We start from the raw sequence: 24601 nt of genomic DNA on the forward strand, positions 1-24601 counted from the left end.
GAAGGTCAATGCACGCCTGAACAGTGCATCTGTGACCCTCTTGACACAAGTGTGGACAGCTGATTGGGAGACACAGCAAAGATCACCCACCGACCCCTGGAAAGAGTCGGAGGCATAGAAGTTGAGGGCAGCTGAGACCTTTAGAGTCACTGGCATGGGGTGTCCAACCACACAGTTAGCTGAGATCTCTGGGCCAATCATCTGACAGATACTGTTGACTGTCTCCCTTGAAAGACAGAGTCTTCTTCGGCATTGCACCTCAGACATATTGAGGTAGGTGCTTCGTCGCCTGTGTACCCTGGCAGCAGAATAGTGCTATCTTCTGCGGTCCCTTGTGCCTTGGACTACCTCTTGGCCCTGCACACCTTGTGCCTGAGCCTGTCCTCCCAAAGGGGGCTCCCTTGTAGGCTGAATGTGCACTCCTGGCCTCTTCCCCCTTCTAGCCCTCCCTCCCTCAGATGAGATGCCTCCAGTGGAGAGATCACCTCCCATTCCCAGACTCAGGGAGGCTTCCTGAAACCGACAGGCCCCAAAACAAATCCTCACTGAAAAGTGCTGACCTGAAGGTTATGAGCCCAGCCCAAGCAGCTGCTATGTGTTTGCAACTTTTCCACCTCACACAGGCAAGTTTCACTAACTTCTGATCAGTAACTTTTAAATGTCTGGATTTGCGAACCCACTGAGCCCTCTTCTCCCGCCAGTGCATGAGCTTAATGCAAATTTCTGATACCCGGCTGCCCGTTGCGCCCTTGTGACAAGCCGAAGATTGCATGGGCGCCTTAAAATCCAGGTCAATTGGAGCCTCAAGGGCCTTAAGTGGCCTGTTAATTAATGGCAGTCGCGCAATAGACATTGTTGCGTGCGCGCCCACCGAAATATCGCGATGGCACGCGGTGACCTCAGGACGCGTGCCCGACATCACCGCGCGTCATTTTATGCGTCAGTGTGCAGGCCCCGCTCCCCACACGCTGACAGAAAAATTCTGTCCTAGGTCTATTTTAGGCAACTAAATTAAATGGTTCATGACACAGAGGGGAGATGGTGGTGTAGTGGTAATGTCATTGCATTAGTAATCCTGAGGCCCAAGCTGATGTTGTGGGGACATGGGTTCAAATCTTATTTAAATTCAATTAATAAAATCTGGAATTGAAAGCTAATCTCAGTAATGGTCCCAGGTAACCGTGAAACTATCATCTGTCATAAAAACCCATCTGGTTCACCAATGTCCTTTTAGGAAAGGAATCCAGCAAGCCTAACCTGGTCTGGCATACATGTGACTCTAGACCCACAGCAATGTGCTTGACTCTTAACTGCCCTCTGAAATGGCCTAGCAAGTCACTCGGTTCAAGGGCAGTTAAATTTGGGCAATAAATGCTGGTCTTACCATTGACATCCACATCCCATGAGAAAATAAAAAAAGAGGGAATGACGTGCTAAACTAAATTGAATGATGTTGTAAGGAGTGTTAGTGTGTTTAAAACTATGAACTTGTAATGTTGATTCCTTTCTTGTTGTGATTTTTTTTCTCTGTATCTCAGTGTATACTGTTGTGACATATCTAAAGAATGAGATGAACAGAGGAGATTTTTTTATGACACTCCAGAATCAACCAGTTGCACTGAGTCTTTATCGTCAGGTATGGGCTACCTTGTTACGCATATAGGCATTTCCAGAAGCTGCGTACAATTTTACACTGGTGTTAGCTATTGCTTCTTCTAAATTTTATATTCTTGCTTGATTTTTTTGCTGTTTTCTTTAAAGTGAAGGTTATAGGATGGGATACTTATCCACTTTTGACACCTAATGTCAGGATCAAATGTACAAGATCATGTTGTTGCAGTCTGGACCAAATGCAGCATAAAGCTGCTTCTAATCTGTCCCAGCAATACAGTTTAACACCAATCTTGGAGGTGCTTCCCCTACTTGTAGCAGTGTGATTTTTTTTCATTTCCCACAAATGCCACTCATAAGCACCTTGGTGTGATGGTGTAAAAAACAGTTTATACTGTAAAGTATAGCTGGGCTGAGTCTACCTAAACCAGTTTCACATAACACACTTACAGCAGTCAGAGATTTGCCTTCTATCACTCTGGGCTGGATTTGATTAATAGGACAAAAGATGTTGGTCAGATGATAATTATAACTTTTTGAGTAAATCTTACTTTGTCGAGGAAATCAGTAAAATGTTTGAAGTCACAAGCCTGTTTTATTTCTTTGCTATCCTCGTGCTTTTTTTCCTCTATTTCTTTCTCTCTTTCCCTTATCCTCTGTGCTTGCCTCCCGCCCCACCTTCGCAAGCACCAAATCTTCTGAATTGTAACTAAACAATGTGACTGGATTACATCTTCTAAGTTTTCTTTCTTACCAATATTGAATATCATTGCAATGAGGTGAGCTGTTAATTAAAAATGATGTACTTGTAGAATAACCTTAAAAGTATATAAAGTTGCTTGGTGAAACCCTTTAGTGTTCCCACATACCAGTGACTTCAGCTGTTTTAATTTTGCTTTTTATTAGTTTTTGAATGCACATCATGGAAAATACCAAATGTTGTACTGATAGAATTGTGTAGCTTTTGATTTGACAATTTGTCTGTTATCCTGTAAATGTTTATGGCTATTTACTTTCATTACAAGTAGAGAATCATTGTGGTTTTAACAAGGTCCAGTACCTCCCATGTTGTTTTGTTTGTTCAATGATGAGTGATGAGTGTATTTTGGTAATTCATGTAACATAAATATTGAATATTTTGTACTCAGAAGGAAATAAATGTTTTTACTTGTGAAGGTTTTTGACCAATGAATGCTTGCCCACAGTTCTGTAAGCACCAGGAGCCAGAGACACTCAAAGATCTATTCAACCAGGATGACAATCACCAGGAGCTTGGGAACTTCTATGTGCGTTCCAGTTATTCCAATGAAACGGTAAGGACAGAATACTGTTTCCACTGGGATCCAGTATAACCTTTCTGAAATAGACTTTAGTTTCATCATGATAATAGAGGCAGTCGTTACAATCACTAACTGCTCTAATGCAGCATCATGTGCATAGAGTGATGGCTGTGCCAAGGTTGCACTAAAGCTGTAGAAATCGAGGCCACATTCACTAGATCAGGGATGTCCAACCTTAACAGGCCGGATTCTTGCTGTGCAATTGGTTAATAGTCTGCATCCAATTTATGTGTGTACTTACAGTATAGGCCACTCTTTATTCAAAATTAATAAATTTAAATTATTCAATAATTGCATTTATAGTGCAAAAATTTGAATTATCAGTAGACAGCATAACTTATGTCCTTTCTGCTCCCACCAAGTCTCTCTACTCCTCAGTTTACCTCTTTCCCTCCATCACTTCTTTGTGTCGCTTTCTGCATTCATTTCTATTGGTTCCCCTTTCTCTTTTCTCTCCTTTTCTTATTCTTCTATCTTATCTCTCTCTCTCTCTCTCTGCCTTGACAACTGTAGGCATTGAGAAGCAGTATCAGCAGGGCTCAGAAATGGCCAAGTTAGAAGCATTAGTAAGCAGAAATGTGGGCATTGAGTAAAAGCATTAGGGTTCTGATGGTTAGGCTGGTTACTGTCTAGGACCTAGTGGGAGGGAATTCTATTGATTCGGCATGCACTTTCTTGCCTGATCATCCCTGAAGCTCTTTGGGATGTTTTTCTCTAAAAAAGACATTATGGAACTCCAACTTGTTATACTGGAACAAAGATCCAACAGTCTGTTGGTCGATGGTTGCCGAAAAAGGACAGGGCTGATTGCATACTGTGGCTTTTGCATGCCTGGGTTAGTCAGCTGCTCCAGAGTGAACTACCCCTCCTTTTGCTCCAACACCCAGTAAATAATCACAGGTAGGTGAAGAGAATATTGAAAAAGACTCATCACAGAAAAGTCTTCAGAAAGAACAGCTGATCTTTCATTGAGCTACTGACTTTCTCAGCGGGAGTGCACATGTTGCTCTTGCTTTCAGCAGCACTGCTTTTTTTTATTCTTTCATGGAATGTATTGCTGGCAAGGTCATTTGTCATTTGTTGTTCATCCCTTAATGCCCTTAGGAAGATGGTGTTCAGATGCCTTCTTGAACTGCTGCAGTCCATGTGGTGTAGGCACAGGAAGTTAGGAAGTGAATTCAGGTTTTTGACCCAGCAACAGTGAAGGAACAGCAATATAGTTCCAAGTCAGGCTTGGAGGGGTACTTGAGGTGGGGGGTCTGCTCCCTATGTCCTAGGTGGTAGAGGTCGCAGGTTTGGAAGGTACTATTGAAGGAGGTTTGGTGAGTTGTTGTAGTGCAACTTGTAGATGGTACTCACTGCTGCCACTATGAGTTGGTGGTGAAGGAAGTGAATGTTTAAGGTGGTGGATGGGGTGTCGATTAAGCAGACTGCTTTGTCCTGGATGATGTGGAGCTTCTTGAGTGTTATTGGAGCTGCACTACTTCAGGCAAGTAGAAAGTATTCCATCACACTCCTAACTTGTGCTTTGTAGATGGTGGACAAGCTTTGGGGAGTCAGGAGATGAATTACTTGTAACAGAATTCCCAGCTTCTGACCCATTCTTGTGGTCGCAGAAACAAAAACAAAAATAGCTGGAACAACTCAACAGGTCTGACAGCATCTGTGGAGAGGAATACAGTTAACGTTTCGAGTCCGTATGACTTATCAGAAATACTGTGGTCGCAGTATTTGTATGACTGGCCCAGTTCAGTTTCTGGTCAATGGTAACCCCTCAGAAAGTTAATGGTGGAAGATTCAGTGAAGGTAATGCTATTGAATGTCAAGGAAAGCTGGTTAGATTCTTTTTGGTTGGAGATGGTCATTGCCTGGCAGTTGCATGCCACTTATAAGCGCAAGCCTGAATGTTGTCCAGGTCTACTGCATGCAGGCATGGGCTCCTTCATTATCTGAGGAGTTGTGCATGGTACTAACCATTGTACAATCATCAACAGACATCACCACTTCTGACCTTACGTTGGAAGGAATGTCATTGATGAAGCAGCCAAAAGTGTTTGAGGCTAGGATACAACCCTGAGGAACTCCAGCAGCAATGTCCTGGAGCCAAGATGATTGGCCTCCAACAACCACAACCATCCTTGAGTGCTAAGTATGACTCCAACCAATGGAGAGTTTTCCTCCTGATTCTCGTTGACTTCAATTTTGCTAGGGCTCCTTGCTTTCCTCCATAATCAGGACCTATGGTGCTCTGGATTTCTCAGGCAGGTTAGGATTAAAGCTTGAGACTGAGAGCTACATGCAAGCCTAATGGGTTCCCATTGAAAAGACCCTAGCAAGGTTTGTGAATTTGTTTTTCATGTCTAAAAAGCTGCTGGAAGAGCAGCTGTATGTTTGATACAGATCAAAACATTGTGCTTGACAGGCTGGATAGCGCTTTTGTTCACACTTCAAAAAAAAAATTAAATATTGAATCAAAGTGGGCTGGATTTCTCCTGGGTCTTATTGAAATATCCCTGTATTTCAATGCTGAATTGCTTTAAGGCAATACAAAAAATAAAAAACTACCTGGAAAAACTCAGCAGGTCTGGCAGCATCGGCGGAGAAGAGTACAGTTGACGTTTCAAGTCCTCATGACCCTTCAACAGAACTAAGTAAAAATAGGAGAGGGGTGAAATGTAAGCTGGTTTAAGGAGGGGGATGGGGGATGGAGGAACAGCACCTCATCTTCCGACTAGGTACTTTATAGCCTTCCGGACTGAATATTGAGTTCAACAATTTTAGATCTTAAACTCCCTCCTCCATCCCCACCCCCTTTCCGTTTCTTCCCCCTCCTTTTTGTTTCTTCCAATAATTTATATAGATTTTTCTTTTCCCACCTATTTACATTATTTTTAATGTATTCCACCAATCATTTATCTATACCTTTTATGCCCTTTCAGTCTTATTTCACCCCACCCCCACTAGTGCTATCTGTACCTTGCTTGTCCTGCTATCCATTCTTAATTAGCACATTCTTTTAGATAATATCACCACCTTCAACACCTCTTTGTTCTTTTGTCTGTGACGTCTTTTGGTTATCTCCTCCTTTCATTGTTTGCTTGTGCCAACAACCATCCCCCCCCCCCCCCCACCTTTAAACCAGCTTATATTTCACCCCTCTCCTATTTTTACTTAGTTCTATTGAAGGGTCATGAGGACTCAAAACGTCAACTGTACTCTTCTCCGCCGATGCTGCCAGACCTGCTGAGTTTTTCCAGGTAGTTTTTATTTTTTTTTTGTTTTGGATTTCTAGCATCCGCAGTTTTTTGTTTTTATCTCTGCTTTAAGGCAATGATTGTTTTAGTGCAATGACCAATATGCATTTAATCAGTAGCCATATACTAATTTGTAATGTAAACTTTAAAATCTGAGGAGCAAAGATTGTGACATAATTTGAAATTAGAGATGCACAACAGGAAGTTGTTTGGCAAATAACAGTTGAAAAAAAGTTGTTAGTTTGAGTACTCGAAGGATAGCAAACTCTCATTGAAAAAAATGAAGCTGATCAATTTCACATCAATTTCAATTTCACTCACTCGTCTGACACAGAGCAATGGGATTGCTGAACGCACCTTTTTAGTTTACATTTATCTCGCCAACCTAAAGTTGTATAAAAGAGTGTTCAGAATATTTTGATTTTGCCCCAGTACTTGTATACATACTGATATTTTTTTTAAAATGCCACCGTGCTTCATTTCTGGATGGATGACGATCATACAGAAAACTCAGTATCAAAGACATGTTAGCCTGAGTTAAGGTCCTTTTAAGAGCAGCCCCAGGATAGCAGGTCCTGCGGAGCTGTGCCCTAACTGTAGGCAATGCTGTACATCCCACACTGTGCCCACCCTGCACTGTGCCATATGTTGAGGCAAATTCGCTGTATTGCTGATCCACAGTACTGTCCTGTCTGCTCAGTCGCTCAGGCTCTCTGGTGACATCTTACTTTTCTGCATCTGTTCCAGTTGATTGAGGATGAACTGGCTGTTGTCAATGAAACGTTCTACATAGTTCACAAAGCAGGTTTCTGTCCTGTCAAACCAGGGACCTGGTTAATCCATACACTTATCCCAGCAGAGCTCAGTGAGGCCAAGAATCAGCTGTTGTAATTTCTGTTTCTGACTCTCCACCTTGATGAATTGTTGTAAATGAGGATCCGTGGCCAGAGCATACTGATATTTTTTTTAATAACACAATAAACACACATTTATTTCCTTTTCTGCTGTCATTTCAGTGGTCTACCTTACTGTGAAATAAAAAACAGCAGCTTTGTTCATCCAATGTCATCAAAAATCAGTGAGGATAAAAGCAATACTGATATATAATTAGGCCTCCCTGCAACACACATTGTCCTACTTTAATGTTTGGACAAGTGTTTCGTATTTTAACCTTTATTGCTTAATGCCGACAATTATGAAATCCTAAATCAATCTTCCAACCTTGAAGGCACCACTAACAGCATAACAATTTCATTTACATTGAGTTTATACAAGCATATGTATTCACACTGAAATTTTAATCATATTTTCTTGTACAAAGCAACTCATACTCAAAATGATCAAACTATGGGAAAACCTGATTTACTACATCTTATTCATCAACTTAATGTACATTCCCCGCAAGTCCAACATTCAATGAAATATGAAGTTACTAGGCAGTCACGCGTCGTGTGGTAGATGGTTTGATCCATGCCACGCCTAACTTAACTACCGATTCCATCACAGCACCTGGTAAACTCTCCAATGGAATAATTTCAGATCGAGAAGTTTGACTATTTTTGAAAATTCCTCCTCAGTTGCAAAAACTCTCTGTACATTCCATGGAGTTGTATGGTACAAGATTCAAGTTTCCATTCAAATCTGTGTCCTGGGGCTGACCGTTTCCATGATGAGGGTGAGATTCCCGGCCTCTGTCCCGGTTATTCCCAGTATTTCCCGGTGCTGGTCTCTCTCTCCCGGTTTACTCCCCGTGCTGGTTCACCCGGGTTGTTCCCAGTTTACTCCTAGTGCTGGTTCAACCTGGTTGTTCCCAGTTTACTCCCGATGCCGGTTCTCCCGGGTCGTTCCCGGTTTACTCCCAGCTTTTTCCGTTGCCGCTTGCACTCTGCTCACAGCTGGCAGTCTATATGGAACGCTTCACGAATTTGCATGTCATCCTTGCGCAGGGACCATGCTAATCTTCTCTGTATCGTTCCCATTTTAGTATATGTGCTGCCAAAGCTCACTTCTCCAAAGGCGTAATTGATAACAACTGATAAAGTGTGCTTACCGTGAACTTGTTGCAGCAGCAGCCTTGTGTAAAACGTATCTATTGCTCAGAAATTAGCATTTACAGAGTCATCTGAGCTCTGTGCAAAATTTTACAAGTCACTGCATCAAATTGCTGATCATATGATAAGTGTGAATGCGACAAATGTAAATCTTTTGTAATCCGCTGCAAACGTGATATCTACTTCTACCTATGAATTTTCTAGATTTTGAATTGACCCCTTTTCTTGCCATCGGTTATTTTTTCTGGTTTTAAATTGCAATCCCTGTATTAGTTTTTAAATTGTCTTTCTGTGTTTATCAGACAATCGAGGGGCGAGTAGCTGCTTTGCAGAGTGCTGTGGACGAATATAATAAAGCTAAGAATGAATTTGCTGCCAAGGTATGTATGGAAATTGTAAACAAATACAAGTGCCTCAGTATTTTTTTTCTGTGCTGGTGTGTGGTTTGAAAAGTTCCAATAAAAATTACACCTTTGAAAATCTTCAATAAAGTTTCTGTTGTATAATGTTTACAGACTATATGGAGGAGGATTGCTTTTTTTTTCTTTTGTTTTTTACTTGCATTTTGGTGCTGTTTGTGAATTTTGGCTACCGTATTCAGTGCTGTGGCAATTTTCCAGGCTTTGCCCAACTGTAAAATGTCACCACCGTTGCAGTGGTGACAATGGGATTCAAACCCAAACCTGCACTGCATTCTGTGCTGTGGATCCCCTGGAGTTTTATGCACAGTTTTTACAAATCTTACGTTTTTAATTCCTTTTAGGGGTGTGAGGGATATTTAGTTTTCAGTTAGCCACAGGGCTTGGATAAGTTGCCGATTCCTGTTTTCTTCCCTTTTTTTCTCCCCAGACTACAAAAATATAGCACCAGACAATCCAGCTTAAGTCCGGAGTTTGTTATGGGGCAAGCCATTGCTTCAGCACTCTGAATTATTACACCAACACAATAGCAGTTAATTTTATGGTTAAATATCTTCCCTGTCCTTATAATGCCTTCTGGTCCCCCAACACTTTAAATTTAAAATTCTCATTCTTATATTTAAATCACTTCATGACCTTGCTCCTCCCTATCTCTGTAACCACCTCCAAATGTACGATTCTCCCCATGAACTCTCTTTCTGACTCTGATTTCTTTTGCACCCCCTCGACCTAGTGGCTGTACCTACGGCCATCTAAGTCCTAAACTTAGGAATTCCCTCCCTGAATTTCTCCATCTCCCTCCTCCTTTTCAAGCTGACCATAAACCTCTTCTTTGTCTTATTGTCCATTTTTGCCTGATTATGCATCAACGACGCACCAAGAAGCGTTTTGTTACATCGAAGGTGCTATGTAAATGCAAGTTGTAGTTGTAGAAATGGAAATCTGCCATGTAATGGAGGATGTTGTAAAGGGTGAGCTATTGCTTTCAAAATCTGCTCTACCCTAATATGAGTCAGAGTGGCTCTTTACGGCTGTTTCAAGTTTAGGGAAAAAAACAGTATGTGTAGGGATTGACTAGGAGAACTAAAAACAGAAAATACTGGAAAAATTCAACAGATGAGGCAGTATCTTTGCAGCAAAAAACAAAATTAATGATTCAGGTTGTTGTAGCAGGTTTTTAAGCAGATACAGAGATGGGGAAAGGAGGGGTGATTTAAAAAAAGGAAACATCTCTGATAGGGTGAAAGGCAAAAAGCAGAAGAGATTAAATGATGCCCTGCATCGTGTTGTGTGGTACTACCACCTTACTGAATGGGATCATTTAGGAACAGATCTAGCAACTCAAAACTTGGCATCCATGAGGTGCTGTGGGCCATCAGCAGCAACAGCACTGTATTCAATCACAGTCTGTAACCTATGGCCAGGCATATCCCCCACTCTACCATTAATATCAAGCCTGGTTCAATGAAGAATGCAGGAGGCTATGCCAGGAGCTGCACCAGGCACACCTAAAAATGAGGTATCAACCTGGTGAAGCTATAACATATAACACTACTGGCTTGCCAAACAGCAAAAGCAGCACATGATAGACAGAGCTAAGCGATCCCACAACCAATGGATCATATCAAAGCTCTACAGTCCTGCCACATCCAGTCATGAATGGTGATTGGCAATTAAGCAACTAACCAGAGGAGGAGACTCCAAAAATATCCCCATCCTCAGTGATGGGGGAGCCTAGCATATCAGTGCAAAAGACAAGGCTGAAGCATTTGCAACCATGTTCAGCCAGAAGTGCCGAGTGGATGATCCATCTCGGCCTCCTCCTGAGGTCCCCAGCATCATGGATGCCAGCTAATTCGAGTCACTCCACGTGATATGAAGAAATGGCTAAAGGCACTGGGTACTGCGAAGGCTATGGGCCCTGACAACATCCCGCAATAGTACTGAAGACTTGTGCTCCAGAACTAGCCACTTCCCGGGCCAAGTAGTTCCAGTACAGCTGCAACACTGATATCCACCCAACAATGTGGAAAATTGCCCAAGTGTGTCCTGTCCAGAAAAAGCAGGACAAATCCAACCCAGCCTGTTGCCTACTCAGCCTACTGTCAACCATCAGCAAAATGATGAAATCAGTGTCGATAATACCTTCTGAGAGCACTTACACAGCAATAACCTGCTCACTGATGCTCAGTTTAGGTTCCACCGGGGCTGTTAGGTTCTTGACCTTATTACAGCCTTGGTTCGAGCATGGATAAAAGAGCTGAACACAAGAGGTAAGGTAAGAGTGACTGCCCTTGACATCAAGGCAACATTTGACTGAGTGTGACATCAAGGGTCCTTGGCAAAATTCAAATCAATGGGAATCAGGGGTGGGGGGATGTCTCCACTGATTAGAGTCATACCTAGCACAAAGTAAGATGGTTGTGGTTGTTGGAGACCAATACCTCACTCACAGGACTTTGCTGCAGGAGTTCTTCAGGGTAGCGTCCTAGGCCTAACCATCTTCAGCTACTTCATCAATGACCTTCCCTTCATTATAATGTCAGAATTGGGGATGTTCACTGATTGACGATTACACAATGTTCAGTACTATTCGCGACTCCTCAGATACTGAAACAGTCCATTTTCAAATGCAGCAAAACTTGGACAACATTCAGGCTTGGGCTGATAGGTGACACAAATTTATTTGCCACTTAAGTGCCAGGTAACAACCATCTCCAACAAGAAAGAATCTAACCCTCTTCCTCTGACATTCAGTGGCATTACCATTGCTGAATCCCCCACTATCAACATCCTGGAGGTTATTATTGACCAGAAACACAACTGGACCAGCCATATAAATACTGTGGCTACAAGAACAGGTCTGAGGTTGGGAATGCTGAGGTGAGTCTTGCACCTCTTGACTCCACAAAGTCATCTACAAGGCACAGTCAGGGGTATGATGGAGGAATGCAGCCTCAGTGACAATCGAGAAGCTTGACAATATCCAGGACAAAGCAGCCAACTTGACTGGCACCCTATCCACCACCTTAAACATTCACTCCCACTACCATTGACACACAGTGGCAGCAGTGTGTACCATATGGAAAATTCACTGCAGCAATTCACCAAAGTTTCTTTGGCAGCACCTTCCAAACCCATGGCCTCTACCACCTAGAAGGACCAGGGCAGCAGATGCACGGAAATACCACCACCTGCAAGTTCCCCTCCAAGTCACAAACTATCCTGACTTGGATCTATATCGCCATTCCTTCACTTGCTGGATTAAAATCCTGGAACTCCTTTCATAACAGCACTGTGTGTGTACCTGCACCAGGCCGACTGCAGCAGCTCAAGAAGGTGGCTCACCACCATCTTCTCGAGCAATTAGGGATGGGCAACAAATGCTGGCCTTACTAGCGATGCTCATATCACCTGAAAGAATAGAAATAAATAAATGGGATGATGCTGCAAGATAAAAGGAAATGGGAAAAGTGGGAAAATAAAATAAGGGTCTATAGGAGGTGTAAATAAGAAAAACAGATTCACCAACAGCTGCTATCTGACAAAATGGAGGCAGTGGTTATAGTCAGAAATTGGTGAATTCAGTGTTGAGTCAAGAAGGCTGGAAAGTGCCTAAACAAGATGAGATGCCGTTCCTCAAGCTTATATCGAGTTTCTTTACAACAGTGTAGGAGGCCAAGGACAGAGAGGTCAAGACTGGGAGAGCCACAGAGAATTAAAATAGTAGGCAACAGGAATTTCAGGGTTACGCTTGTGGACTAATTGGGGGCATTCCATAAAGTGATTGCCCGATCTGCATTTGGTCTCCCCAATGTAGAGGAGGTGACATCATGAGCAGCAAATACAGTACACTAAATTGAAAGAAGTACAAGTACCTGTTTCTCTGGAAGGAGTGTTTGGGACCTTGGAAAGGTGGGAAGGGAGGCGATAAAAGGGCAAGTTTTGTATCTCATTCACTTGCACCATGGGAAGAGAAGGGGATGTTGCAGGTGATTGAGGAGTAGACCAGATGTTCATAGAGGGAAGGATCTCTTTGGAATGCTGAAATTGGAGAGGAGGAAAAGGCGCATTTGATGGTTGCATCAGGCTGAAGATAGCAGAAATGGTGACGGATGATTATTGAATGGAGGGGTGGAAGGCGAGGATCAGGGGCACCCTATTGTGGTCTTTGGAGGAAGGGAAGGTGTAAGTGAAAATGTGGAGGAAATAGAACATATACAGTTGAGGGATCTGACAAGAAATGGGGAGTGTCCTTGGATGAGGAAAAGGGAAGACACTGGGAACACTGGTACGGAAGGTGGCATTCAGAGAATGGTTGCGACAGACACGGAGAAACTAAGAATGGAATAGAGGCATTCCAGGAAATGGAGTGGGAGGAAATGTAGTCAAGGAGTCCTTCAGCTTGAGGACGGGAAGAGCCGGAAAATGACTATGCTGATACCATCATCAATGTACCGGAAGAAGGGGTGAAGGAGGTGACCTGAGTGGCACTGGAACAAAGAATGTTCCATGTATCCCATGAAAAGGTAGACATTGCTAGGGCCAATATGGGTTCCCATTTCAACACTTTTTATTTGGAGGAATTGAATGGAGTCAAGGGGAAGGTCATCAATGTGAGATCAAACTCAGTTAGGCAGGGGAAGAAGGCTTTGGATGGGGGCTTGGTGGGCCTCCATTCAAGGGAAAAAAACATGAGTTCTCAGGCTCTTCTGACGGGGATTGGAGTTGTCAAGGGATTGGACGTCCATGATGAAAAGAAGACTATATTTGGACTAGGAAACAGGAAACTGTTAAAGCTGCAGAGGACGTTGAAAGAGTTGTGGTTGTAGGTGGGAAGAGACTGAATAAGGTAGAAGAAAAATTAAGTGGATTTCTTCATCAGTTCTGTGGGGCATGAACAGGCTGAAATGATGGGTCCATCAGGGCAGTCCTATTTGTGGATCTTGAGAAAGAAGTAGAAGTGGGCTGCATGGGATTGGACAATGAGGTTGGAGGCTGTAGAGGGAAGATCTCTAGAAGAGATGAGATCAGTGACAGTCTTGGAAACAGTGGCTTGATATTCATGATGGATCATTGTCCAAGGGAGATAGGAGGAAGTGCTGGAAAGATGGTATTCAGCCTCTGCTAGGTAGAGATCGGTTCACCAAACAACAGCAGCACCCTTGTCAGCAAGTTTGATGACAGTGTTAGGGTTTTACCTGAGAGAATGGAGTGCTGCGAGTTCAGGAGATAGGTTGCAGGGAGTGAGTGGAGCATAGAAACAGAAGTGCTTGCTGTCACACTGGCAGTTCTCAACAAAAGGATCTAGAGAGGGTAAAAGACCAGTAGGAAGGGTGCAGGTGGAATGAGAATTCTGAAGATGGGAGAAGGGTTCCAATGTGTATGGGGAAAGACTCCTGGCCAAATAGGTGGGCTTGGAGGTGAAGGCCTTGGAAGAAGAGTTTAGCATTGTGCCAAACTCGAAATTCATTGATGTGAGGGACATAAGGGGATGAAGCTGAGACCTTTGCTAAGGGCTGACGTTTGTAGTCAGAGAGAGGAAGATCAGGAGGGATATTGAAAATACAGCAAGAGGTGAGATTGGAGTTAAGAATGGAGTCAGACTAAAGTGAAGGGCAGGAGGATCTGGAGTTGCATTGATATCCAAGAGCTTGCTGTAACTTGCAGTCCTTGACACCTGATAGATCGTTGACCAATATCCATTAGAAGTCCACTGACTCTCACAGCTACTTTGCCTACATTTCTTTTGCACCCCACTTCCTGTAAGGACTCTCACTCTCCCAGTTATTCCTTCTCCCTCACATCTGTTCCGATGATGCCACACCAGTGGTTCCCATAAATCTTCCTCTTTCCTCTCCCAAGGGTTCTGCCCCCCACACTTACCCTCCACAGTGGTTGACAGGAGCATCTATAATTTCTAGTCCATTTCTCACACTTTCACATCTCCCCTCCCTCCCAGAACCATGATAGGATTCCTCTTGTCCCTGCCTTCCACCCAACCAGCCTCTACATTCAACGGATCATTCTCTGCTATATCTGCCGCCTCTAGCGTGACATCACTACCAAACAGATTTCCTTCCTCTCCCCTTTCCATATTCTGAAGGAACCGCTCCCTTCTCAAACCTTTAGTCCACTTCTTAATCAGTTCACTATCCTCTTCCCTTCCCATGGCAACTTCCAAGGCAAACACAGATCCAACACCTGCCCTTTTATCTCTTCCCTTCCCACCTTCCAAGTTCCCAAACACTCCTTCTAGGTAAAACAATGAGTTATGTATACTGTATTCACTGTGCACAATATATTCTGCTCTACATTGGGGAGACCAGATGCAGATTGGGTGACTGTTTTGCGGTGCACCTCCATTCAGCTTGCATGCTTGACCTTGAGCTTCAGGTCATCTATTGTTTCAATTCTCTGCCATACTCCCACTGACCTCTCTGTTCTTGGGCGCCTGCATCCTTCCAATGAAACTCAACGTCACTTGGGAAAGAGCTCCTCATTTTTCGATTTTGGTACTTTACATTCTTCCAGACTCAAAATTGAATTCAACAATTCAGGCTGTAATCTCTGCTGCTTTTTTTTGGATGAAGGCTGTTGGTAATGGTTCTAATCCCATTTACACCTGCTCTAGACCCATCTTTTTGTTTCTTGTCCCATTACCATCTCCTTTTGCATTACACCATCATCAATTTTGTCATTTACTCTCTCCTGCATTCCGCCCAATCCCTTTAGTTCTCCCCATCTACATCCTTGTGCTTTCCCTGCCTCTGTACTTAAAACCTGTTTCATCTCTTAAACTTTTTCAGTTATGGTATAAGGTCATCAACCTGAAATGTTAACTGTTTTTCTTTCCACAGTTTGCTGCCTGGCCTGCTCAGTTTTTCCCGAATTTTCCGTTTTTATTCCAGATTTCCTGCATCTGCATTATTTTGCTTTTGACCAGAAGGACACTGGCTGATAAATTTGAAGAGTCTTCAAAATAGTATATTTTAAGTATAATTACAGAAATCTGGCATTTATTGAAGATTCTTCAGAAGCTGCCAATTGGAAGCGTTGGCTTGAATTTCTTTGATGCAGTGATTAGTTTCTTAACCTGTACATGAACACACTGCGCAACATACAAAAATGTGGGCCCCCCCAGAAAATCACCCAATTGGCCAAAAGAACGCAAGAAAGAAGAGCAGCAGTATTCAACCACTCGAACCTGCTTTGCCATTCAATAAGATTGCAGCTGATACCTCATCTATACCTTCCCCCACTATCCCTATATCCCTTGGTTCTCTGAATATCCAGAAACTTGCTCATCGCTGTCTTAAATATACTTAACAACTGAGCATCCACAGCTCTCTGAGCTGGAAACTTCCAAACATTCATAACTCTGCATGAAGACATTTGACCTCATCTCAGTCCTAAATGACTGGTGCTTTATTCCGAGACTGTGACTCCTAGTTCTAGCTTCCCTCATTGGGAAAACATCCTCCCAGCCTCTACCCTGTCAAGCCCCTTAAAAATTTTATGTTTCAATGAAATCACTCTCATTCTTCTAAACTCTAGCGTATATAGGCTAATCAATTCAATGTTTCCTCATAGGAGAATCCCCTCATTCCATACATCAGTCTCGTGAACCTTTGCTGCACTCCCTCTAAGACAAGTTATAACCTTCCTTAGGTAAAGAGACCAAAACTGAGTGGTCTCACCAAGGTCCTATACAATTGCAGTAAGACTTCTTCACTCTTGTACTCCAATTGCTTTGCAATAAGGACTAACATGCAAATTGCTTGGTATGACCATGACCTGAACAACAAGGGCAGCAGGCTGATTGCTTATGATTAACCTCAAAAGCAATGCGCAGTGCATCAAGATATCCTAGTTGAAAAGCTACTACTTAATGAAAAGTACTCCATAATCTATCCTAAATTTTATTATATGTTGTGCACAATTCCTAAGTTCTAATACACTCCTTGAAGTTTCACATGTTGAGTAATTGAGTAACACAATTTTAGGAGATTAAGCTCCTTCCCTTCATTCTCTTACCTTTCCTCCCCCACTTATCTACCGGTATGGCTTTCTGGTTATACCATATCATGGTATGGTAGTATGGGAGGAAAAAAGGCTTAGTGTTGGTGTAGTCCCTTTCAGAACTTCAGAATGTCCAAAAGCCCTTTACAACCAAAGAAATACTTTTGAAGTAAAATCTTTGTTATAATGTAGAAAATGTGGCAGCCAATTTGCACACAAGGTCCCATAAACAGCAGTGTAATATGACCAGATAATCGTTTGATTTTTGTTTTTCTATTGACTTCATTTGGAACCGATTGGGGAGTTGCAATTGGCTTTGATGCTTTCAGACCAGGGAGAAAAGTTAGGAGAAAAACTTACTGTGGATTGCTAATCAGTGACCTGCACTAGAGAGTGTGTGTGGGTCCGAGAGTGTGCGTGCCTCTGAGAGTGTGTGCGTGTGTTTTGGTTGTGTGTGATACTCTCTATAGTTGAACTGCCTATGCTTATGCATGAAAAATGACTACTTGGAGGAGAAACCTGAGGTCTGCACATACCAATATCCGGACTGATGTTAGAACCTTCAAAAGAGGAGGCAGGGGCATAGGAAAGATAAAAGCTTTTGCAGGATTAATATGCAGAGGAAACCTCCTTGTTGTGAGACAATTAAAAATAATAGCCCTGTTGTGTATTTAAACTGTCTTCTCTATCAAATTCTAGATCACAGAAGAACAGATAAAATTGGTGCGATATCAGTTTCGCTTGCAGAAAGAATCTGGAGAAACATATCTAGATTTATCCTTACATGAAACTGTTTACACATTGTTATTGGAAAGCAAGCACAAACAAGCTGAACAGCTTTACAAAGACTTCAAAATTCCTGACAAAAGGTATGATCAGAGCCTCTGAGTGTTCCCATTGAAATAATTCATTAAGATCTGTAGCAATTTATGTAGTGACTAAATCAATCCTTTTTTGTAACTTTAAGGAAAAACAGGCTAAAGTATAACCAGGAGTCAGGCTCACTGTGGGATGCTGGAAATCTGAAATAAAAACATAAAATGCTGGAAATACTCAATAGGTCAGGGCAGCCTCTGTGGAGCGAAAAACAGAGTTAATGGCCCAAATTTTGTGGTCAGTGGTGAAATGACAGTGCTCGCCCCTAACCCCAAAGAAAGATGCTCATCGTTAATGACTTCTGTGACATGGATTTTGTCTTTCATGGCATTAATTTGATTCTAATACCAACGATAGTGGGTCTCTGGAGTCTTGCAACAGTCATCAAGCAGGGTAAGCAGCCAGCCACATTGAAGACTTCTCACAGACCACAAACTAGGAAGAATCCTGATTATCTTTCACTTTTAATAATTTTGCAGAAAATAAAATAAAGATTGGGACAGGCAAATATCATAAACAATAACTAATTATTATTTTAAAAGTCTATGGGTTTTTTTCATAATGGAGAAATTTGACATTCTACGAATATAAAATTAGTTTTTCTGGGCCAGAGAGATTGTTCATAAGTAATTATGACTTAGTACACAGTTTAAAAACCCTTTCAGACTTCATTCAACAAGGCGTAACTTTTTAATAGGTTTTTACAGCAAGATTAGAGTGTAAAAAATGGAGTTAATGTTAATTCAAGTGATTTCTAAAGATTTCTATTGCAGGGAACAATTTACACTGTGGTGGAGCAGGGAATCACTGAAAACAACTTCTGGATTTCTGTGTTTAACTGCGTATGAAATTTCTGTCGGTTTCATAATTTTAATGATGGAAAATGCTGATAGTTTTGCTTTCATTACAACTGCAAAATCTGGGCCATTAATATTTAGCATTGATGTTCTTTTGTCGGAACTCATGTCTAAAATGAGAATTGGGGGGTGGCTATACTCAGCACTCCAGGGGGAGTTCAAGTATCTACCATAATGGTGGTTATTAGAAATCAGAACTGTGATAACTGCAGCCTAGAAGGCACACACCAACACAGATTTTTTAATGATTTCCCCTTACCTTGTGAAGAGAAACCTGACTTCTACCTGGTGCATTCTCAAAGCAGTACAGTTGAAATCTGAAACTCTGGAGTGTAGAAAGCAGCAAGAATCAGACCTGTGTCCTTCACTACTGATGCACTATGCTACAGACATTTGATAATTCAGGAAACACTATAGCAAAAAACTTCGAGGGTAAAATGTGGTGTATGTTTTAAATCAATGCCAGAAATAGGGAAAACAGTTTGTACTTTTAACTGGTTTTGAGAAATAATACTAATAAAGTTAAGAATGGGCACAATCTAAGGCATGCTGATTTTTGGTCCAGCTATTTACACAGGAGATTAATTTTTAAATAATTGCTGTGCCTCTGTTAGTGCAGCATGTATGGTGGTGATGAATGTTGATTTTGTTAAACAGGAAAGGCCAGAGTGATTTGCAGTCAGGAGATGGCACTGTAGCTTACAACGCTGAAAACAAACAGCACACTAAAAGTAAAGGCAAAATACTGTGGATGCTGGAAATCTGAAACAAAAACAAAAAATGCTGGAAAAACTCAGCTCTGAAGAAGAGTCGTATGGACTCGAAACGTTAACTCTGTCTTTCTCTCCACAGATGCTGTCAGACCTGCTGAGTTTTTCCAGCATTTTTGTTTTTGTTGGAGCACACTAGAAGTGTTTTATCTCGTATGTTCTGAGTGTAAAAATCCTAATCACTTTAAAGTGTAACAGCTTTTTGTGTGATACTCAGGTTTTGGTGGTTGAAGATTGCTGCACTGGCAATGAAAGAAGACTGGGAGGAACTTGAGAAATTTTCTAAAAGCAAGAAGTCCCCAATAGGATATATGGTACTTGTTCTGTGATCTTGAACACTATATGGTGTGTTTTCATATTCAATTGTTACCAAAATTGTTCTTTTAAAACATTGCTTTTATCCCATTTACCAGCCTTTTGTTGAAATCTGCGTGAAGCATCGTAACAAGAATGAGGCTAAGAAATACGTAGCAAAGGTCAGTCCAGAGCAGAAAGTGAAAGGATATATAATGGTTGGGTAAGTAAAAAGAAGTTTACTGCAATTTTTAAGCTTATAAATTTATTGGAACTCTCATGACCCTCTGCTTTGCTACAGCTTTGTGTCATCTTCAAAACCTTATAATCTCAGTCCCCTTCTAATCTGACACCAAACTGTGACATGATTCAGTACATTGCCCAAAATTAATGCGTTTGAACACTAAAGATATTCCTACCTGTTTGGAGATGTATGTTTTAATTTCTTTTTTTTCCCTCTTAAGACTGAGGTTTCTGTGTACAGCTGGAACCCACTTCTGTTTCGATTCCTTTCTGTTTCTGTTTATCTCTCCCTCACTTTCTCTCTATCTGTTTTTCTCCCCCATTCTTCAGTTTAATGCACTTTATGAAGTTTATAAAAAGCAATTTCATTTTTCCTTTTGTACACTTTTTTAAAAGAAAGGATTTTAATATAAATTAAACATGAATAAACATGAAAACAAAAGCTTTGCAGGGTTGTGGGGGAAGAAGAGGGGAGTGGGCCTGATTCAATAGTTCTTTCAAGTGCCAACATAGCATGATGTGCCTAATGGTGTCCTGTGCTTGAAGCTCTGATTCTAAAAGTTCTGAAATTTGCCATTTTTCTCTCCAAATTACTTGGAAAAAACTCAGTAGACATAGCTAGAAGTTAAAGAAAAATACCCCATCAATACAGTTAAGTGAACAGTACTTATGCACCCTGAGAAATTAGGTACACAGCACATGCTCTGTGAAGAAACCAGTATCAATTCATAGCATACAGAATCTTACTTAGCTCTGCCCTAAAATATCAAGTCTAAGTTTAGCTCTTGGGAGTGGCTGAGGATGTCAAATGAAAACTAATAAAAGTTTAAGATGATACAAAAATGAATTCAGTTGATAAATTTGATCATGTTATTGTGAATTATTATTCTGCTGAAAGTTTACTTTGTTTGATCCTTTTGGTCAATAGGAATGTCAATATACGAATTAAAACATTAAAAACTATTTTTAAAAAGCTTCTTGATCAATTTTGGGGGGAAAGTTCCAAGTTTTTTTATTATTATGAATTTGAGCAACCTTGGCAAGATGGTAGCCCAAATCTTCCAGTCCCTATATCATCAGAGACCGGATGTACAATGGAAGATGTGTGACAGAGCCCTGCAGAAGTCCTGATGTGCAGACATATGTGGTGATCGCCCGGGAGGTTCAAACTTCCGATGGGCAATTCTCTGCTGCACGGGGCTCTGCGCAAACATCTCCACCCCTGATCTTAGGGCAGAGACTTGTGCTAGATCTGCACGACTTACCTTGATATTTACCCAGGAAATGTTAGACAATTTAAAACCTAGTTTAACACCTGGGTAACTCCACAACTGACACCACCTTCCACCCCCCACCGATCACTCTACAACAACTCCCCCTGACCATCAGTCTACCCCCGCCCCCCCCAACAATCTCCCCAACTTGACTATCCGCCCACCCCTACCTAACTACCCCACTCACTCACCCGACTGCCCACTCACCACTTACCTACCACCCACCTCACCCACTCACTAACTCACACAAATTCATTAAAAGACTGAACCTTTAAATACTTATTCAAATACAGCAGCTACTGCTGTAAAAAAAAAAAAGTGTCCTCTCCTTTCCCTAACTCTACTTTGCTCACTGGAATTAGACAGGAGACACTGCACTGCCCATTTCTGTATCAGCCCAGGTCTGCAAGATTCTGGAAGAAATGGGCAGTGGAGTCGGATTGGGCAAATCATGGTGGACAGCAGCAAAGTGTGCAGCATTGCTGCTGACCGGAAGATTTAAGCTGTGACTTATTGCTCATCTCTATTTTCCTGGAGAGCATTAAAGGTCAATTACATAATTTAGCAATGTTGCTATACCAAATAAGGATAACAGTTTTTATTTTACCTGAGGGTCAATAGCTAACCAGTTAGGTTTTTGCAAGAACCCTGCAACTTTTGTGGTCATTTTATCTGATACTGGCCCACAAATTATCAAGACTATTGAATTTGTTTCCCAGCCTGCCATAGTGGATTTGTAATCACAGCTTCTGGTTTGTTAGACTAATTCCGTAGCCTGCAAGCTACTTTAGACAAAACCCATTATAAAAAGAGACATAAGAATTTCTGATGGCAAAAAGTTGACGCAAAAAAATGTGACAGCTGAAAATCAAGTTTTGTGGATAAGAAGTGCAGAAATTTCATCATGGATTTTATCAGAAAATATATTTCAAGTGTAAGGAACATAGCATTTTATTTCTGTTGGACTGTTGTAAAGAACATGTCTTTTTATTTCCTGTTGGACTGTGGATTAAAATTAAAATGGCCACAGGTTAAAAGACATGTCCACTGGTACGGGTTGAGAGATATATACAAGGTTGCAGTCCTGGAACAGTGTGTGCCATGAAAGACAGCTTGGTGCCGGAAAGGAGTCCTGGACCAAGGGAGCTGCCTGGCAACAACGTTTTAATTGGCTGCTAACCAGGTGACCAGGTTTTGTGTGAGAAGCAGTGCAGCAGAATTGCTCCTAACCTGAAAGGAACAAGACCTAAAACGTTTCTCCTGTGTGTGGAAGATTCCAGTAATTCTACAATATTAGCTAGCTGGTTTTTCCTTCTCAAATTTCTATAATCTGTGCACTCTCTCTCTGAAAACCCCTGTCAAGAGGCAAAAGGGGAAAATTAGAGACATTGAAAGGCAAGCGCTCAACCAAACTAAATACTGAAAGTGCTGGAAGACCACCTCGTGTCATCAACAAGAACTGAAAAGAATTTGGAAGACATCGATCAAAATCAATCCATCGAATCCTGTACTCCAGAATTGATGCTATTGAACTATTTTATCCCACCCTTAAAATTCATGATTTGTGTGTCTTATGTGTCATGTGTGTGTGTGTAGGGATTTAAGAAGGGGTAGAGTTTATAAGTTACAGAGTTAGAAATTAGCAGTCCATATTTCTTTCTTTTGCCACTGGTTAACGACAGTTTGTTCAATAGACAGTTATTTACTTATTAAGTTTACAAACCTGGTGCTCGTATTCTGTTAACCTAAATTAAACATTTAGGTAGAATTGGGGCAATCTGGTGGTTTGGTCAAACTCTTCACATTTGTCGCAGCTCGGGGAACAGTGGGGCTTGATAATACAGCGCACTATCCCCAGTGAGTCGTGACATAAGTGATAACTTTCACCAAAGTCTATTGAAGATGCTGAAAATATTAACCTTTTTTTCTTGCAATAATTGACTGGCCTGCCATGCATTTCAGATTTCTAGCACTTGTGTTTATCCTTTAAACTGATGGGATTTTGGTCTATGTGTTACAGTCTGAATTGTGTTCCTGGTATAGTTCTAATCTCTTTTATCTTTGTTTTGTATCTTTAACACAGAGACCTAGAACAAGCTGTGGAAACTGCAACAGAACGCAAGAATGAAAGCGAGTTGAACACTATTCTTTCAAAGTGTACACCAGCCACTGATCAGTTAATTATAGAAAAAATTAACCGAGCAAAAGCTCAGATTTTAAAGAAATAAGATACTTTTCAAAGATGACATTGTGTTTGACCATGTTCCCCACTGATCACTGAGGAGTTAGCTGTTTGTTTTTTTAACGCTTGAATATATGTTCATTGCTAATCTCATGTACAGTTCTGTTTGAAATACAAATACTCATGTGGATATGAATGATAAAATGGCAAATTATTGAAACATGAAAAAGTTGAAATACTTTAATTTAACATTTGTGTCACCATAGAAATGCTGATTATGCACATGTTTTAGATTTCTCTTGTATGGTAAAATATTAGCTTTAAATCTGATATTAGAGACTGCACCGATGTGTAAATGACTTAAAACTAAGTTACTCCATTAACCCAAAGAAAATCAGTGAAAAATGAAGGAGACTAAAAGCACAGTTAATTATGTTATATTTATTCTGCTTTAAAACAAGACACAAATGTCTTCGTGGACTTTTGGTATAGTAATAGATTAAAATTATACTTAAAATCATTACAATTTCTTATCTCTGCAAAATCAGGAGAAGCAAGTACAGAATTGAAAAGCTTCTATTTGGAGATAACGTGGTAGTATATTTGACATGTCCCTGGAAAGATAGTTTCTTTAACTAACTGCCTTCGCTCATTCCAGTTGATTAGAGATCTCTGAACCAAGGATATTTTGCTTATAAAACATAACTTATAATTGTCACACTATACTTAATAGCTTAATCGTCAATGATGCTGATTTGTGTTAATATGTAACTACAGAAAGAGAGGAGTATTGCAGTGATAAATATCTATCATATAAATGTTCCTGTGTTTTGCTGTAATTTTGAAGGAACCAATTGAATAAACATTTCTTTATTTTGCTGTCATTTTATTTATTGGTAAATAACTCTCATGTTGTAGATTTTATAGCTAAAAGAATGTATAATAATTCAATTTTTTCAGCTTATGAAAATGAATGCCTGGGTTCAGCAGTGAGCTGAAGGCAGTTCCTATCTGGTGCAAGACTACAGTACAAAATTGCCTGTGAGTTGGCACAAGTGAACAATTGAAATGCATTGTTGTCTAGAACTGTAGCATAGTGGTTATGTTATTGAATCATAGAATGGTTCCTCCACAGAAGAAGACTATTTAGCCTGTACTGAGTCTCTGCAAGAGCAATTCAGCTAGTCCCACTTTCCAGCCCTTTCTCCACAACTCTGCAATTTTTAAAAATCTTCAGATGCTTATTAATTCCCTTTTTAAAGCCACAATTGAATCTGCCTCAACCACCCTCTTAGGCAGCGCATTGCAGATCCTAACCACTTGCTGCGTTTAAAAAAAAGTTTTCTAGTGTCTCTTTTGGTTCTTCTGTCAGTCACACTACATCTGTGTACCCTGGTCCTTGACCCTT

General features: G+C 41.1%; 1 protein-coding gene, 1 non-coding gene and 1 pseudogene across 3 annotated transcripts in view; 1 reads left to right on the forward strand and 2 right to left on the reverse strand.

The window, feature by feature from the left end:
• Nucleotides 1–24077, forward strand: part of vps16 (VPS16 core subunit of CORVET and HOPS complexes) — a 100252-nt gene extending 76175 nt beyond the window's left edge. Inside the window, exons 18-24 of one of the 2 annotated variants that reach the window (XM_078551781.1) lie at nucleotides 1539–1636; nucleotides 2817–2924; nucleotides 8559–8636; nucleotides 17397–17566; nucleotides 19418–19514; nucleotides 19614–19717; nucleotides 23095–24077. In XM_078551781.1, coding sequence (XP_078407907.1) covers nucleotides 1539–1636; nucleotides 2817–2924; nucleotides 8559–8636; nucleotides 17397–17566; nucleotides 19418–19514; nucleotides 19614–19717; nucleotides 23095–23239 — 800 coding nt within the window. In that variant the 3' untranslated portion in view covers nucleotides 23240–24077. Of the gene's footprint in view, nucleotides 1–1538; nucleotides 1637–2816; nucleotides 2925–8558; nucleotides 8637–17396; nucleotides 17567–17664; nucleotides 17968–19417; nucleotides 19515–19613; nucleotides 19718–23094 lie in introns of those variants that run through there. The other variant, XM_078551782.1, reaches the window with a different exon arrangement.
• LOC144686932 (mitochondrial import inner membrane translocase subunit Tim8 A pseudogene) lies at nucleotides 6902–7677 on the reverse strand (annotated as a pseudogene).
• Nucleotides 8107–8209, reverse strand: LOC144687006 (U6 spliceosomal RNA). Its single transcript, XR_013578043.1, has one exon. It is a non-coding gene; the product is annotated as a U6 spliceosomal RNA (small nuclear RNA).
• Nucleotides 24078–24601: the final 524 nt, after the last annotated feature.

This window comes from Cetorhinus maximus, chromosome 11 (assembly GCF_964194155.1).
Source record: "Cetorhinus maximus chromosome 11, sCetMax3.hap1.1, whole genome shotgun sequence".
NCBI lineage: Eukaryota > Metazoa > Chordata > Chondrichthyes > Lamniformes > Cetorhinidae > Cetorhinus > Cetorhinus maximus.